This window comes from Periophthalmus magnuspinnatus, chromosome 5 (assembly GCF_009829125.3).
Source record: "Periophthalmus magnuspinnatus isolate fPerMag1 chromosome 5, fPerMag1.2.pri, whole genome shotgun sequence".
Lineage (NCBI taxonomy): Eukaryota > Metazoa > Chordata > Actinopteri > Gobiiformes > Gobiidae > Periophthalmus > Periophthalmus magnuspinnatus.
Window position 1 is genome coordinate 5,568,920 of NC_047130.1, and position 18,758 is coordinate 5,587,677.

The window sequence follows — 18,758 nt, forward strand, 5'->3', positions numbered from 1 at the left end:
CTAGTTGTATTTTTTGTTTGTTTGTTTGTTTGTTAGCCGACCGTTTGTGTTAAGACTTGTCTTAAAGGGGCGCCACCTGCTTGTCTCCATGGAGATGTTGTACGGAATTGAACTTGTACTTGGTCTATCTTGTGTTTTTGTTTTTTGTTTTTTTTAGTGCTCAGAAATACCTTAAAAAACATGTACTTTTACCGAAAGTAGGGACGCCTCTCCAAAGACTTGACTTATAACCAGGGCCGGTCCAGTCTATAAGCAGACTAAGGAGCTGGTTAGGGCCCCGAGGCCAGTAGAGGGCCCCCAAGAGACATTTATATTTAAAATAATATAATATCTCAAGTTTTATTGGACACATGCATTAGTTTTATATCTGTAGTAGCAAAATGTCTTCTGCTGCCTACATTTGTTTTTGAGCCGGGCATAGGTGAGGACAGCTATGTGTTTACACCGGTGTAAGGACCCTTTATAAAGTAAATTTAAGCCCACTGTAGCTGATTGGAACACATTAAAATCCATCAAAAACAAATATGTGACTATGGTAGTTTTCAGTCTGATGTTTGTCATATAAATACAAATACAATTGGTCAAGGTGATGAGGACAGAGTCATAATGTTGTCAAAAGTGAATCAACAATAGCTGAGCCTGGAGGCGTCCACTGTCAGGGGCCCCAGAGACAAATTCATCTTAGGGCCGCCGGAAAGCTAGGGCCGGCCCTGCTTGTAACTTGACCTGGTGGCGACACAGGTGACAAGTTTAATGTTGTATTGTGGAATATTTCAGTCAGTTATTTAAAAAAAAAGACAAGAGATTCATTGTTTTGTGGCAATGTCTTAGGCCGATCACAAAAATATAAAATGTAGAAAAAAGATCATCGCAGAGATCTTACGCAGAGCTTATGTTAATTTAAATCTTTTCTGTCTCCTACACAGATGGATATCAATCTGATAACTTCTAGAGCATCTTGGGGGCACTACTGCTAATTAGAGTTTTTCTTTCAAGTATTTTAAAAAGAGAAGACAGCTTAATTGAAAATACGCCCTCACAAACCTCCACTGAGACATGAATTCAAAACAGGACAGCAGTATGACAATGATAAAACCAGCACCCAACCATACTTTTACATATCCTTTATTTATAACATGACATACAGAAAAATAGGTTTGGTCCATGAAATAGTCTACAGATCATTTAAATACCACCACATAGCCCCCAGCGTTGACTATTCGGTCGTAAAAGCTCCCCTTCACCATGTTAGTGTATTCATAACTCAAAGCACAAAAAGAATTACAATTGATATTTCAACATTAAATAAAAGAGGCGGTAAATAACAAATGTTTTCAGTCAGTGATGATGTGAAGCAGCTTGTAATTATGGCTTTTTCTGCTTAAAACTACTTCACTCTTTGCAGCTAGCTTTCCCTGCAGTGGAAATCAGTTATACGTAAATGTAGCTAGTTCAGTGTGCTCAAAATTTGTTGTAAAATATAAATATTGAATAATAAAGTAAGCAAAAGCGAAGAAAAAAACAAGATACGATTCACTTCACATCCACCTTCATGTTTCGCAGTTGCAGTATTTACAAAACTATATAGTAAAGACTAGAGGTACTCAAAACTACTACTACTTCCTTTATAATCTGTACTAGCCAACAAGACTGACATAAGGTTTTTTTTTCTTCTAAAGCAAAAATTGAAGTACAAAAAATACAAAATGGCACTACTATGAATAATTTGCTTTTTCAAATAGCTGATTCCTTTGTAATAACTACACATTTTAACCAATCACAATACATTTTAGGGCAATGTTGTAATAATTTTGTTCAAATTACTTAATGTATGGAGAACAGTCAATTTGTGATTTCTATACAGCTTGTTCCAACATATCACAATTTTAAGGAATGCTTTTGACTTAAGGCTACAACATGCAAATGAATTACATGTGTTGAAATCTAGTGGGGAATATGCCTTTTAAGAGCCGACAACCAAAACAGTTAAATCAATTAGCATGAACAATCTAGCGCCTATTTGAAATTCATTCCCCCCTTGGTTGTACTTAAATTGCCGGGAAAAGCCATCATTGTATGGATATTTCTTTAAGTGTTCCTGATGCCAAGTGCCTGCTCCAGCTCCTGTCTCCTTTGCTGGACCTAAAAAAAAACAAATTTAAAAAAAAAGCAATCAGAAATCAGAAAGTTAAACATAATTTATTAGCCTCTGGGCAGTTAATTGAATTTTAATTAAGATCCAATCATGTCTAATTGTTAATAATACACCCGGGTGATTTTAATCAGGAGGTCCACAGTCAATGGGTGAAAATCTAGTCAAGAGCTGTGACTATGTTTTGTGTTAAATGGCACAGATTGCAAGTCTTGTTTATGTTCATGAAATCAATACTGAAAGACATTTTTATTTTGTTTTTTGAAAAGAGAAAATTAAATTACATTGAAAACTGAGAGCAAAAAGAGGGTTTTTTGCCATATAGATACATACTTTTTCACAATGCATTCTGAGGTTGTCTTCCTTATTAGTGAATTCACTGTTCAATCCTTAACAGAATCTCATTAATGCTATCCCCCGTTCCTCTGGCTTAGGGTACATGTAAAAAGAGGTTTCTATGACAACAAATGGTCTCGGCAAAAGATTCAAGCGGCATTCACAAAATCAGGTTTAGGCTCATTGAAAGTTTGGACCCACACAAGTTAGAAAAGCTTAACAAAACATGTATTCACATTCAAACACTGAAGGGCAATAAAATAATTTAATTACCGTACAATTAGGTAACATTTATTTACAAATCTATTTCACTAGAATTACCCTGGGGTAATTTCGGAACAGCATTTTTAAATATACTTAAGGTTACCTTTGGCACAACATAAATCTTTAAATTCAGTTTGTGTATTTTTATGAATTATGGATACTAGTTTGAAGGCACTTTTTAGCAGTAAGATTTTGAGGATATCTGAATCTCCACTTTATCTTGTAGATTACCTTGGAGTAAAAGTAACGGCAAACAGCTTCCTGAGCCCAGGGCTGGTAGTAGAACTCTGCTCTCCTTTCCTCTTCGGGGTTTCCCACCACATCAGTCATGGTCTGAAGGAAAAAGGGAAAAATGTAATATACAGATTTTAATACACAAAAGCATTTTCACAAAGATTACATGTTAATTCAGGAAATGGACAACATTAATAAATTCAGTCTTTTGGTTTAGACTAGTCACAATGACACAGCAGCACTTCCCAATGCAATTCCTTACATACCAAAATAATTCCAACTCCATTCTCAGACGGACTTTTCTTAGCGTGTTTACATTGCTCATGCATATGGATTGTAACTGCAACTTATAACTGGATAATAGTCATGGGAGGTCTATGTGATATGTACTACATTCCGAACTGCATAATTTTCAAATAGTGTTATGTAAAATGAATCACAATGTTCCCAATTCAAATTTTGATTTGGAACGTGTCAAAATAAAAAACAAACCAAGACCAAAGTACATTTTACTTTGATGAGAACTTTGTGTTGTTGCAATACATTTATTTTCTTGATATAACGATTATTGGGTCAGTCAATATTGAGATAGAGATTTTGATGATGTATTGTGCAGTTCTGTTTTGTTTCATGTCTACCTCTCTCACAAACTCCTGAATGCACTGCCAATGTTGTATGTCTGGGGCCACAGTTTAGTACAGCACTCACCTTGAGGTCTCTGCATTGGGACTGCAGCCAGTCATTGATGAAGCCCTGAGGATCTCGAGCAAAACTCAGCATGAACTCCCTCTGCGTCTTCAGCTGGTTTATGGTCTCAATCGTCTCATGGATCTGGACCAACATACAAATTCCACATTACAATCGCGCTTGTTACTACTACTGATGTTTATCATTCAAATAGAATCCAGAAGTGAAGTAAGGCTGCACGATTTTGAAAAAAGATTTCCAATGCATGTTTAAAAAGTTGGATTCTGGAGTGCTTATTGTAAACTAATACTAGAATAAAATTATTTGAAACCAATACAAGAATCCCATGAATTTCAGAACATGTTTGTAAAGGCCAAAACTAGAGGCAGAACCACCATTTGTATAAAGACAGGATATTCTTTGCAATTGTTGAGATAGAATGTTCTCTGAGAAATTATTAAATCAAATCTTAAAATACTGCAAACTTTGATAACATTTTGATACAGTGCAGCCCTAGTGAGAACAATTATTTGAGATTTGTTTCACATTACATTACATTTCACACCGATATGTTCAAAACTGGTTCGCATAAATCACAATCAGTCTAATGGAACATGCATAACATTACTGTAAAACTTTTTAATAAGACCACCATATTAGATAAAATAATTATTGTAATCAGCAGTTATTACATAATAGTCTTTTAATAGACACTTGGCCTTATTAACAAAGACTGTATTCAGCTAATTGCTTTGTTAGCACTGATTGAAAGTTGGTTAATGCCAGGAACTTTTTGGAGCCAAATGGAATTTAGAATTGACAGCAAAATAACTCCAGGAGAAATGGCTGTACCCACGGAGCTAATGGAGATCAAATATAAGTGTGGTACAAACACATTTCTTACCTAATGATACATCTCTAATTTAATCTGGCCAGCCAAGACCAACTCTGTCCTTTTTCTATACAAAAAAGCAGGGATGCAACCAGAGATACTGGTATTGGTTCCAGGCTAAGGATTTGGGTCAGTCAATCAATGTACGGTAATAAGATTTTATGGTCAATGTTAACTCAGAATGTGAGCTTTTCCAAAATATGATCCTGCAGATATTTGAAGACTAAAATTTTGTCATGAATGATTTCAGTTCTACGGGTGCGTTCAGACTCTAAATTGAACTCAAACCAAACCAGTGTGTTCAGACTTGGTTTTATCTTAGTTTGGTCCATGTTTAGTTCTGGGATTAATCCTGGTTTTGATATGATCCATGTAGTATTGGAAAGTTTAATCCGTAAGCAAAAGGACAAGAATCCAGACTAACTTGAAATGCACAAACTAACAAAGTCCCACTGAAAAACATGTCAAAAATTGTCCCTATATTTAAAATAAAGTAAAAATGTTTTGTCAATTCATAAGACAAGCATTATAAGTGCACGTTTACCTTATTATCCAAACCAGCGATCTCCTGCTGACTGGCTGTGGACAACAGGAAAGAGTTCATCTGAGTTTTGAGCGTGTCATCCACCTCCACGTCAATGTCATAGCAGGCAGTTTTCTTCTGGTCATTTGGGTCCACACTATAAAAGAGAGGAGACCCGTCCAAGTTGATTTAGAGTGCATATTCAAATAGTGTGTATAATTAACTGGATGGCGTGCAAGGTCACCTGATCACATGATTGATGATGATTGGTTCTGGGGGCATAAGGAGGGCGTGCAGGCGCTGCGGGATCTCCGAGAACTTCATCCGCTGAGTCTCAAATATCTGAAAATTATAAACAGTATGAGTATCAGTAGTGGTCTTTGCAGTAGTATAATTAATAACTGAAGTAACAATTTCTGGGCAGCATTCGTCATGTCTTGTTAATCAACTTGTATTCATTGTGTTTTGTCCAGTTGTAATTCTTTTTTTCAGTATTACCAATAGTTATGACATCCGTTGTGACTTAACATGTACTATTTATTGTAGTAATATTTGCATTAAGTGTCACTATTCATTTTGTCTGTTTATGTTGGCAAATAGTTCAGACATTTACCAGGACACAGCTCATACCATACAAGGAGATAGGATCATAAGTGTTCATCAGAGCAAGAATTGGGATGACTTTTGGGATTAGCCGTCCTTTGGAAGCTAGTCAATTTAAAGTCAAACATGCACTTGTGAATGGGATGGCATGTTGCAACTATTTACTTAAACTTGAATTTGAAATACTTGATGAGCCTTGGTAATTTTGGTAATCAGTTTTTGAAGCTAATCTATGCACGAGTACGAGCAAAAGTAATTCACCTCCAATTGCAAAAAGTTACTGACCAGCAGAGAGCACAAGAAAACTACATCTTCTGCTGGTAACTGTAGGTGTGTGACAGTTTAAACGAGGCTAAAAACATTAGCTGCAGTTTTCAAGGCCATTTATAATCAAGAGATAGCTGCAAGTTTGAAGTAGTGTTGTCACTATAGTACATGTGATACAGACGTCTGATAAGGACAAAAGTTTGATAACAATTTTGATACCACAATACAATGAACACTTTGTTAGACAGTAGTTTTAAAAACAAAATGACTGCAAGTTCTTTAACATTACCATGTGGTCTTCTGTTAATTCTCATAAAGATCAAGAGTAAAATCAAGGTTTGTTTTTTTTTTTTTTTTTGGCAAAAAAAAAAAAAAATCAAGGTCCCCTCCCCGAACCGCCACCTTAACGTGGTGGAGGGGTTTGAGCACCCGAATGATCCTGGGAGCTATGTTGTCGGGGGCTTCATGCCCCTGGTAGGGTCACCCATGGCAAACAGGTCCTCGGAGACGGGTCTGACTAAGAGCGGTTCAGAAGCCCTTCATGAATAGTTACAACGAGGCCAGTTACGTCGCCCGGACTGGTGTTACCGGGGCCCCACCCTGGAGCCAGGCCTGGGGTGGGTGCTCGGCAGCGAGCGCCTGGTGGCCGGGCCTTTCCCCACGGGGCCCGGTCGGGCCCAGCCCGAAGAAACGACGTGGGGCCGTCCTCCCGTGGACCCACCACCTGCGGGAGGAGCCATGAGGGGCGGGTGCGGAGAGATCCGGGCAGCAGTCGAAGGCGGGGACCTCGACGACCGGATCTCCGGACATGGAGACTAGCTCTGGGGACATGGAATGTCACCTCGCTGGGGGGGAAGGAGCCTGAGCTTGTGCGGGAGGTTGAGCGTTACCGGCTAGATATAGTCGGCCTCACCTCCACGCACAGCTTGGGCTCTGGAACCCAACTTCTTGAGAGGGGTTGGACTCTCCATTTCTCTGGCGTTGCCCGCGGGGAGCGGCGGCGAGCTGGTGTGGGCTTGCTCATTGCCCCACAGCTCAGCCGCTGCGTGTTGGGGTTCACTCCGGTGAACGAGAGGGTCGCGTCCCTGCGCCTTCGGGTCGGGGACAGGTCTCTCACTGTTGTGTCGGCCTACGGGCCAAACAGCAGTGCAGAGTACCCGGCCTTCTTGGAGTCCCTGGGAGGGGTACTAGACAGTGCACCAACCGGGGACTCCGTTGTTCTCCTGGGGGACTTCAACGCCCATGTGGGTAACGACAGTGACACTTGGAGGGGCGTGATTGGGAGGAACGGCCTCCCCGATCTGAACCCGAGCGGTGTTTTGTTATTGGACTTCTGTGCTAGTCACAGCTTGTCCATAACAAACACCATGTTCGAGCACAAGGGTGTCCATCGGTGCACATGGCACCAGGACACTCTAGGTCGGAGGTCGATGATCGACTTTGTTGTCGTGTCATCTGACCTTCGACCACGTGTCTTGGACACTCGGGTGAAGAGAGGGGCTGAGCTGTCAACTGATCACCACCTGGTGGTGAGTTGGATCCGCTGGCGGAGGAGGAAGCCGGACAGACCTGGCAGGCCCAAGCGCATTGTGAGGGTCTGCTGGGAACGTCTGGCGGAGCCCTCTGTCAGGGGGGTCTTCAACTCCCACCTCCGGGAGAGCTTCTCCCTGATCCCAGGGGAGGTTGGAGACATGGACTCCGAGTGGGCCATGTTCTCCACCTCTATTGCCGATGCGGCTGCTCGTAGCTGTGGTCGTATGGTCTGTGGTGCTTGTCGCGGCTGCAATCCCCGAACCCGGTGGTGGACACCGGAAGTAAGGGATGCCGTCAAGCTGAAGAAGGAGTCCTATCGAGCCTTGTTGGCTCGTGGGACTCCTGAGGCAGCTGATGAGTACAGGCGGGCCAAGCGTGCCGCGGCTCGGGCAGTCACAGAGGCAAAAACTCGGGGTTGGGAGGAGTTCGGGGAGGCCATGGAGGAGGACTATCGGACGGCCTCAAAGAGATTCTGGCAAACCGGCCGACGCCTCAGGAGGGGAAAGCAGTGCTTCACCAACACTGTTTACAGTGCGGGTGGAGAGCTGCTGACTTCGACTGGGGATGTTGTCGGGCGGTGGAAGGAATACTTTGAGGATCTCCTCAATCCCACTGTCACGTCTTCCGAGGAGGAAGCAGAAACTGGGGACCCAGAGGCGGACTCGTCCATCACCCTGGCTGAAGTCACTGAGGTGGTTGGCAAGCTCCTCGGTGGCAAGGCTCCGGGGGTGGACGAGATCCGTCCTGAGTACCTCAAGTCTCTGGATGTTGTGGGACTGTCTTGGCTGACACGTCTCTGCAACATCGCGTGGCGGTCGGGGACAGTACCTGTGGAATGGCAGACCGGGGTGGTGGTCCCTCTGTATAAGAAGGGGGACCGGAGGGTGTGTTCCAATTACAGGGGAATCACACTCCTCAGCCTTCCCGGTAAGGTCTATTCCAGGGTACTGGAGAGGAGAATCCGACCGATAGTCGAACCTCGGATTCAGGAGGAGCAGTGTGGTTTTCGTCCTGGTCGTGGAACACTGGACCAGCTCTATACTCTCCATCGGGTCCTCGAGGGTTCATGGGAGTTTGCCCAACCAGTCCACATGTGTTTTGTGGATTTGGAGAAGGCATTCGACCGTGTCCCTCGTGGTGTCCTTTGGGGGGTGCTCTGGGAGTATGGGGTCCGGGGCTCTTTGCTAAGGGCTGTCCGGTCCCTGTATGACCGGAGCAGGAGCTGTGTTCGCATTGCCGGCAGTAAGTCAGACCTGTTCCCGGTGCATGTTGGACTCCGCCAGGGCTGCCCTTTGTCACCGGTTCTGTTCATTATATTTATGGACAGAATTTCTAGGCGCAGCCAGGGGCCGGAGGGGGTCTGGTTTGGGAACCACAGGATTTCATCTCTGCTGTTTGCAGATGATGTTGTCCTGATGGCTTCTTCGAGCCAGGACCTGCAGCAGGCACTGGGGCGGTTTGCAGCCGAGTGTGAAGCAGCTGGGATGAGAATCAGCTCCTCCAAATCCGAGGCCATGGTTCTCGACCGGAAAAAGGTGGTTTGCTCTCTCCGGGTGGGTGGTGAGTCTCTGCCCCAAGTGGAGGAGTTCAAGTATCTCGGGGTCTTGTTCACGAGTGAGGGAAGGATGGAGCGGGAGATTGACAGGCGGATCGGTGCAGCGTCTGCAGTGATGCGGTCGCTGTATCGGTCCGTTGTGGTAAAGAAGGAGCTGAGCCGGAAGGCGAAGCTCTCGATTTACCGGTCAATCTACGTTCCTACCCTCACCTATGGTCATGAGCTTTGGGTAATGACCGAAAGGACAAGATCGCGGATACAAGCGGCTGAAATGGGCTTCCTCCGCAGAGTGGCCGGGCGCACTCTTAGGGATAGGGTGAGGAGCTCGGTCACACGGGAGGAGCTCGGAGTAGAGCCGCTGCTCCTACACGTTGAGAGGAACCAGCTGAGGTGGCTCGGGCATCTGCTCAGGATGCCTCCTGGACGCCTCCCTAGGGAGGTGTTCTGGGCATGTCCCACCGGGAGGAGGCCCCGGGGAAGACCCAGGACACGCTGGAGGGACTATGTCTCTCGGCTGGCCTGGGAACGCCTTGGGGTCCCACCGGAGGAGCTGGAGGACGTGTCCGGGGTGAGGGAAGTCTGGGAGTCCCTGCTTAGACTGCTGCCCCCGCGACCCGGCCCCGGATAAGCGGAAGAAAATGGATGGATGGATGGATGGATAGTAAAATCAAGGTATCTATGAAAAGTACAATTTTGCCCTGTTTGTGTAATTTTTTTTATCAGTGTTGATACTAAAACTATTATCAAAACTTTGAATAAGTATCAATAAGTATAGGGTTTTTAATTCTTTGGACAACACGAGTTTCAAATAATTTCAGGAATACTTAAATGATTGCAAATAAAACAAAACTACAGGAATGTTTTTGATGAAGAAAACAGCTAAAAACTGTCAATAAAGGTGTGTCATGGACACCATGGATGCATGTTGGAGAAAAATACTTGACGCGCGTCCAGGGCATCCGTTGTGCTAGTGCCTTTGGATGTTTTGTTTTCCCTGTGTCTTTGTGAACGATGCAGACTAGGTTGAGAGAGTGGCTTTAGTGTATTTATTACATAAAACCCATCAAAGGAGGCAATAGCTCTGTGGCGGTGTGTCTGGGTCCGTGACTAGCCTTTATGCTAGCCAGTGCGCCCAGCATAATTAAGTTGCCGCTAATTTGTGGCTGATGTCTTTCTACTTTTTCCAGATAATGACATTGCTAAATCACTGGAGCGTAGTCTGATTGGTTGGCGCTGCAAATCAAACAGCAAAAGTTAAGCTTCAACTCTAGCGTCTGATGCGAACACAGCGTCCGACATCTGAACGCTCGAGATGCGCCACGTCAACGCCAGATTCGCACCACTCTGACGCTTGAAATCACGTTGCAAAAACGCAGGGTGGCCTGGAGGAGCATCCATCATAGACTTTGCATGTAAACACAACGCCCCAAACATACCGGTGTGAATGCACCATTATACATTTTTAAATATGAGACCATATAACCCCACATCCAACCTGCTGCAGATACTTGTCACAGTTGATGAACTCTCTCTCGTGGGGGTCCTGCAGTTTGTGGGTCTTGACGTACTGCCACAGAGCCTGGATGATGACTGGCCTGGTCTGGGTGTGGATCCCCAGCATGCGGGCCAGCCGGGGGTCCAGTTTGAACTGAGGAGGCTGATAGTCCAGCATGAGGAGCACAGTGCAGCGTACGCCCACATCTCCAGGACGCTTCACCTGGAAACCATCCGTCTCCTGGGTGGTGGCTGTCCTGTGCCACTGAGAATTTTAAAAAAGAAATTTGTTTATTTTTTTTAACAGGGTATTTTAAATCTGTAATTACAGAGTAAATATACCAAATCACAGTTTTTAAATCATCCTCCTTTCAGATGGAAATTGGTATTTTAAAAAGGTGCAGTGTGTAACTGTCTGGAAGTGGCATGTCACCTGTATGACTATAGAAGTAGAAAGTTAAAACCATACTACATTCATTTTTATTATATTGTTTTAGTCCATTTTTGGCTTAAACGTTACATACTGTGTCTTTAAAATAGTGCAATTTATTCATAATACTAGATAGGGATGTAAAACATTTTTCAATATAATGCAAGTCATCACTCATAAGAATTCCTTAAATATTATAATTGCCTTTTAATACAGTTAAGACCTTAATTTCAAAAGTGTATTCACAGAGTTAAGTTTTCTTTTAATACCAAGATTCAAAATGGCTTCTTGTGTAATCGTTTTATAGCCCCAAGCGACTTATAATACCTAATCACTAAACTGAAGACTAATAAACCTATTATAATCAAACTTTTTATCCTGAAATTTGAAATTTCACACGTTCATACACTGTCGATTTTTTCTCAAGACACAGGCCCAACTGTTGCACAATAAATATCATTGAGGGTTAATTTTAGTAGCACAAACCAAATACTTTTATAAAATATTCAGCTAGTCATCGCTGTGTCGCATAATTTTCTCATTTATTTTCATTTTGTTGCTATGACAACATCTGAACATCTGCCCACTGTCCTGGCTGGTGTTTTAACAAATAAATCTTTAGGCAAAATTGCCTTATTCACATTTAGTACTGCTAGCGTTTTCATCAAGGTCTGGTAAACAAACCAATTAAAAAGGAAGACAAGTTATTAAATCATCAATCACTACAAAAGTGAATTAAATTTGATGATCTTACTTCCACGAGGTGATTGTCTGGACCGTACAGATCCTTGTCCAACTCGATCACCAGAGACTTGAAGAAAGAGGAGAACTTTCTCTTTTGTTTGGTGGCTTCGTACTTGGACACGGCAGACTGAAAAAGAAGGTCATGGTACTGATTCAAAGTACACTAAAGAAATACTGTACATGCTTGCAATTGGCTGGCTAATTAGCTTACATCTTCAAGCAGACGTCCCTCAACTCGCAGCTCCCATGATGCAACGGTGCCTTCCCCGTCCTCAGCGTCAGGTTTGGCAGGGTTGAAGGTGTTGGATATGAAGATTCTAAGCTTTCTTTTTTGCTAAAAGTACAATAAATCATTCACGTTATCTATAAGCAAAAATGGTCATGCAAAAATACCACTAGACGACACAACCAACATAGTAGCAAAACTGATACATGGAGGCATAAACTCCAAAGCATAACAATGTGTGTGTGTGTGTGTGGGGGGGGGGGGGGGTATTTTATTTTATTAGAAAAATGCAAATCAATTAGTCTTGTATACAATTTACATTTTTCTCATCAGTTTTTCCCCCTCAAACTGAGAAAATGTTTAAGTTATTCAACTTGTACCAATGCAACACACCAATTGAGTGTTGACAATAATGAGGTAGAGGAAGTATTGTGTATGAAGTTCTATTTTACACTAGCATGTTTATTTCTATTCTATCATATTTATTACTACCACTGTTACCATAATTGTTTTTATATTGTATTGTATTTTGAGCTACTGTGTTTAGTCAAACTGTTACCTTGATGGGCCTTTTGAGGGCTTCCTGGATGTCCAGTCTTTTGCGCATAATGGTCTGGTCCAGCTTCCTCTCAAACGCCAGCAGATCCATGTAAGCCTGAGACTCTGGGACTAGTTCCCTAATCTGAAACAATAATATTAACCATTTTGCCAAATTTGTTTTTTAGATTTGTAGTGTTTTTACATTATTGAAACATAAAAAGACAAGCATCAATTACTTCAATAATATCTACATAAACTGACAGGGAATATCCCATAAATACACAGATTAATAAAAGACAAGACAAATATAAATGCAATATATAACATTTTTAGTTAAACAAAATGCCAAATCTCAATTAAAAATGTATACTTTTCTGTTATTTTTCTCTGCAACTTGGAAGCCACACTTTATAATACTTTTTAGTTTGACTTTTGCAGATTCTAGATTACATTCCAGAGACCTGAATGAACAAAATTCAATAACAAAATATGGTTTAACACACACAAAAAAAATGTTTAGCAAGCCGTGAATGCTCCCTCACCAAACAACTCAAGGCCAAAGATAATGGATTTTGGTTCCAGTTGTTTTCTTAAGACTCACCCTCTGAGGTAGAATTTTATCAGCCATCTTCTTCTTCTTTGTGCTGTAAAAACACATCAGCAACAAAAAGATAAATTGAAGTCGATTTGGAGAGAAAAAGAAATCATTATGCTCCATGACACCTGAATCGGATTTTCATTCAGAGCAGAGCACATCTATAATGCATCAACTCAATGAGGGGGAAATCTCAAATTTAGACAGAACTGTGCTTCCTTTTCTCCATAGATTCATTTCAAAAGGCATCAGGTGTAAAATATGGGTTACTCTGTTCTTAAATTCTGCATCAGTAAACACTATTCTTTTAAGATGTGCCTAAAATGAAAGGGAGAGGATTTACAAGGACATTATTCACAATATCATTAGTCAGGGTTTTTCAATTAATGAGATTAGCAATTGCAATTATTAAAACAATAAATTACAAAAGTGCAAAAAAATCCCCAAACAAAACAAATGAAACAAATTAACTAATTGTGTATGATGCAGGTGCTTGGTCTCAAATCCTGTTAAGCCCAACACACAAAATTATTTGCTCGATTTAGGATCCAATTTGCTCCTCCCCGACTTTGGATTTTTTATCTGCTGCACTCCGCATGTGTGTGGTGTCAATTGGGGTAAAGCTGCTGCTACAGTAAACACAGCTCTACTTCCTGTGCAGTTTATCGCCATCCTTCTGTGCATTAAAAGCATTCATATTGCACCACATTTCATAAATAAAACAAAACAGTTTTGACTTTCAAATATCAGTACTTCTACTTTAGATGAAACATTTTGGAGCCTCAAAGCGAGTCGTTTTACCGTAGACAGGAAAAGGCTGACGCAAGGTACGTTATAGTTTTAATAGCTCACAAGTTGGACAATGGTGCTGTCTCTCTGCAGCAGTCTTTGTGCTCAAAGGATCGCAAGATTTAAATTCTCTCACGACTGTCCTCATATCTGTGATGTGCGCCTTTTGTCACATGTTTAAAACTCGTGTACTCTGCGGCGGGCTTAAGTTGACTAATAGAAATATAACGAATAGTTTCAAAAAAATGATTAAAATAATCATGATTATGACTGTTCGATATGAAAAAAATGTATCCCTTAGTCAATCATGATTTTCAATTTGATGTTTATAAATAAGGGTTTTAATATAAGTTTGCTGAACATAGACTTAAGGATTGGCCTCTCCATTAAAAAAAAAAAAAAAAAGACTAACACTGATCACTGACAATTAGAAATTACATCCATACTGATTAGAATTTGGATTACTTGCACAACTCTACCTACTCGACCACAACCTGATTATTTTACTATTAATAAAATCTACAGAAATGAAACCATTTTTTGTTTGGCTACATTTTAGATGACAAGCCCTTGCAACTATTGTAAAAGTACAAGAACGTACATCAAGTTGATCAAGTCTGTAACATTTCTAACCACATTTAGAGTAGTTAAAGTGACAGCACCAAGTCCTCCTTTTACATTTTTGTAGAGTGAAGCTAATACATAGGTTGCATACCAATGTTTATGTATCATTAACACAGATTAGAACTTACTGCTGGTTCCTGCTCTGCTGCTGCACCTGTTGTATCTGTTGAGGAGCAGGTCTCTTGCGGGACGGGTCCATGACTCCAGGCATCCCGGGACGAGACACAGGGCTCCCTCCGTATCCTGGAGGACCCATGGCTGGTCCCTGTGGGGTCATTCTGCTAGAGGGGGGCATGCCTGGTCTCTGGAGAAAAAACATACAGCAAACATTCAAAACATTATTATTAACATTCGCAATGTTAATATCAACATACTTGAATTATGTCAACATTTCTTGCAAAACATTTAAACAAAATACAATGTTTTGTCCTTGTTTCTAGCACTGACAAATTTTCAGCAATAGATGTGCTCCGAAAGTGTTCTTTTAATTATTTGGACCAGTATTATTCCACAGCGACAGAGACTGACCATGGGTTTCAGATGAAAAATTAGGACCACTGCCATAGCAATCGACAATATAAAAACAAAATATTATATCCTTTAAACTGGCAAATGTTGTCAAAAAACCTAGGAATATTATAAAGTATTAGACAAAACACCCTTCCCTTTTCCATTTTTGAAAGAGAAAAAAATATCAAAATGTGCACAAATAAGACAACTCAGAAAAACTATACTTACTATACTATACTAAAGCTTAATTATCTAACTAAAGCTTAATTATCTAACAAATGCTAATGCATTAAAAAAATACTGTAGATCCAACTATAAGGCTGATCTGTTGCTATGGCAACCAAGTCCTTCAACCAAAAATCTGCATTGACAATGTAGCAGCCTAGTACCACTAACAAAAAGATGCAATGAAATCTAAATACCGGTTATTATGTTAACTGTAACAAAACTGCCAAAATTGCTATGTACAGTCAACATTTTTTTAAACAATGTTACGGTGCTTTTACACTGCAATTTTATACTGCCTTCTTGAACTCTCATCTCAGCACATTCTTACATACTGCTTGCTATAAAGACAAAACACATGGAAGATTTCTTTAAAGTGACAATTCACAAGGTCAAAGGGAAACCACTTAAGCAGAAAAGCAGAGACTATGCATGACACGACACATTTCCACCATTTTCCTGTATTTGACCTACAATCACAATTACGCTGGAAGAGTACAATGATAAACAACAATTTACTTTGTATTCAAAGAGAAAACAACTCTTCTTCAATACCAAATCTACAACCCATCGCGTAACATCTAAAAGCAACAGGTTGGTAATACATAAGCTTAAAACGAGTTCTTTAACAAACTCACCAATCCATGTGCAAGAAATTCAAAGAGACGACTCCGTGTATCCAATTGCATGATACCACCAAATAATAATAATATAGCTTGTTTGCTTTGTCGTAAGTCCTGCAAATGAGAGATTGTTGCAGTACTAGAATCCAGACATCCAGCGAGGAGAGGAGGCTGGCAGGAGAAGCGTGGTCAATAAAGGCGGGATGAATGTAAGGTTTGCACACCGCTCGGCGAAGGCACAAAAGGAATGGCATGCCTATCATTTAGCCTTTACAACATACAGCAGCACAACCTTGGTCGCAGTGAGAACAACTAGAGCTTGACGGTATTCATGGAACGCGGCGCCATTGACTGCAGTGAAAAGCAGCTTGTGAGAGTGGCGCTCAAGGACGGGATGGAATAATGCGGTTTCTTTTCACTCTGGAGGCTGTCAGTAGCTAAGCAGCAGCAGGGCTTGAATGGGTTCAAAGTAAAAGTACATAGTTAGTGAATAGATAGAAGACATGAAGAGTGTGATAAAGTAGTGCCGAGGCTGAATAGGCAAGTCAAGGTTCAAGAATTAATGTGGTTATGTTTATAAAAGGCACAAGTAAGAAAGGTTGTGAGTGTAATCGACTCAAGACAGACACATCGCTATTAATGATTGCAAAGAGGGAAAAAAAAAAAGAAATTAAACTAATATATATACAAACCACCTGAGATGTATTCAGTATAACTTAAACCAAAATATGTCCACGCAGTTACATTTTTATGCAATTAAAACAACTGCTTGCAAACTTGTGTTGTAAGATGTCCAACAAAAATACATTTTACAATTTAATTTAATGTAATTGAGTGTACAATTTCCCATGACACAGTTTTGAGGGTTGTTTTTTTTGGTAATTATGCTAAAAAGTTCAAATGATAAACCAATGTGGCAGCAGCATTTTTACACTGTTTACAAATTAGTGAGGGCACAAACTAGGAGTGATGTGATGACTGAGCGATGGTTCATTCATCCGAGCAGTGGACAGGATTCACTTTAAGATCGACACATTCAACATTTTTAACTATATACGTTAAATTCCACAATGTATTGCAATCTACGGAGGATATGACCAAACATTCAAACTTTGTTCAAAAGGAAGAGAGACAGTTTCCCATATGATGCTAAGCTAAGTGCTAACATGTTGAACTAGCAGTTAGCAGGCGGGTTAGCAGTTTCGAACAACTAACTAACTCAAGAGCTGCTCATCTCACATCCTCCAGTCATTAATTATAATGTGCATTTTCTGTGGATTTTCGGATTCATTTCACTTGCAAATTGCATTCGTGACAGTAACAAACATCTGGCGTTGCTGACAAAGCGGCAGCAGGAGGCTTTGTTCTAGCGCGGAGCTAACGAGGAGCAAAGATGGAGAGTCTCACCGGGTACCCAGGCCCAGGCATCGGAGAGCGGTACATGTGGTTCTGCGCCGGCCCGCCTGGACCCATCCGACCCGAAGGAGTCCCCGGTCCCATGCCCGGTCCAGCACCCGGCACTGGAGGTCCAGGACCCATCGGACCACCGCCTCCTCCGGTTGGTGCCGACTGAAAGCCCCCTCTAGCCGCCATCTCCTCCTCTGAGCGTCGCTAGCGTTGATGGACCTGTGGAGGCACTGAAGATCGCGAGATTTGGGGAGGGAAGTATCGCGAGAATAGAGCACAACCACCAGTCAGCACTATCCCCACAGTGACACCTAGTGGACATTTATGGAAGTTGGACTTATAAATAAAACATTCTGAAATTCATTAAATCACTGTATTTATACCTAACGGGCAATTAAAAAGCACAATTACACATGATTTACTTACTTTACATATTTTTAGTAGTAGTCTAGGTAGTATAGGTTACATTTTTATCCTCTAGATTTTGCAGAGATTACTGTGTCACAAATAATAATTTAATAATTTAATGTAATAATTTAATCTCATGCATTTTTTTGTAGAAATACTGCTATAATACTATTTAATCTTTAGAAAGTCGCCCAGGTTGTTTTAAGACTCAAGAGAATTTTAGACGATGGAGGTGCACCATGGCCTATTGTATTAATGGAAAACACTGCTGCGTGATGACAAGTCAGTGGGCAGAGGTCTTTCAAGCACAAGTGGCCATTTCCAATGACCCTCACTTACTAACATTATTCAGAATATTCACTTTACTCATGCCCTCCTCCGCTTAGTGAGGGGGAGCCCAAATCATCATAACATAAATCAATGTATGAGTAACCCATCCATGCTTGACATATCCTCGGCTGTTTTTCCCTTTGAACTGAAAACGGTGCACATGGCCCTCTGGATGTGTGCCATAATGAGCCTCCATGTACAAATACAAAGAGTGTGTTGACTCTCTGAAGTGCAGTGTAAACCAGCAGAGCCCCGGGTTCTGCAGACAGTGACACAATCAAACACTTTAGAATAGACAACTTTGATGTTCATACACTCCCAACCAATTAGTATAAACTATAACACAAACAAAGATTAGGTCAGAAATGGGATGGATTCAATTCTGTTTGGTCTGTGTTAACACATTTTGACTATGTATTACATTTTGGGAGAATAATTTTGGAATAACAACATCTAATTGAAAATGTTTTGTGGTTAGATTTACAATTTATGTTTGAAATCAAGAACGTTTTTGCACATTTTCAACACGTCAGGAGCAATTAGAGCGAAGTAAATAGCAAGACTAGATTGTATAGCAGGGTTAGCAGGTTTTATGCACAATATATTTTATTATTACCTAAATGATTTCAACCTTTACCATTTTAAATTATGACAAAGTATATTTAAATTTACTTTGCACTTACAAGTAGCCTATATGATGGGGTTCACTCTGATATGGGACAGAAGGAAAAACAGACATGCATAGGCTAATTTTGTCTGATTAGTAC

The 18,758-nt window shown here is 41.1% G+C and overlaps 1 protein-coding gene across 1 annotated transcript; it reads right to left on the reverse strand.

The window, feature by feature from the left end:
- Positions 1–1,109: 1,109 nt before the first annotated feature.
- On the reverse strand, positions 1,110–17,481 carry smarcd1 (SWI/SNF related, matrix associated, actin dependent regulator of chromatin, subfamily d, member 1). Its single transcript, XM_033966518.2, has 12 exons — positions 17,254–17,481; positions 14,617–14,792; positions 13,082–13,124; positions 12,500–12,622; positions 11,926–12,048; positions 11,725–11,841; positions 10,542–10,805; positions 5,333–5,430; positions 5,110–5,245; positions 3,695–3,817; positions 2,984–3,085; positions 1,110–2,142 (listed from the first exon to the last, which is right to left on the reverse strand). The coding sequence occupies exons 1-12, from the start codon at positions 17,437–17,439 to the stop codon at positions 2,089–2,091; spliced, it is 1,545 nt and encodes a 514-aa protein (XP_033822409.1). The 5' UTR covers positions 17,440–17,481; the 3' UTR covers positions 1,110–2,088.
- Positions 17,482–18,758: the final 1,277 nt, after the last annotated feature.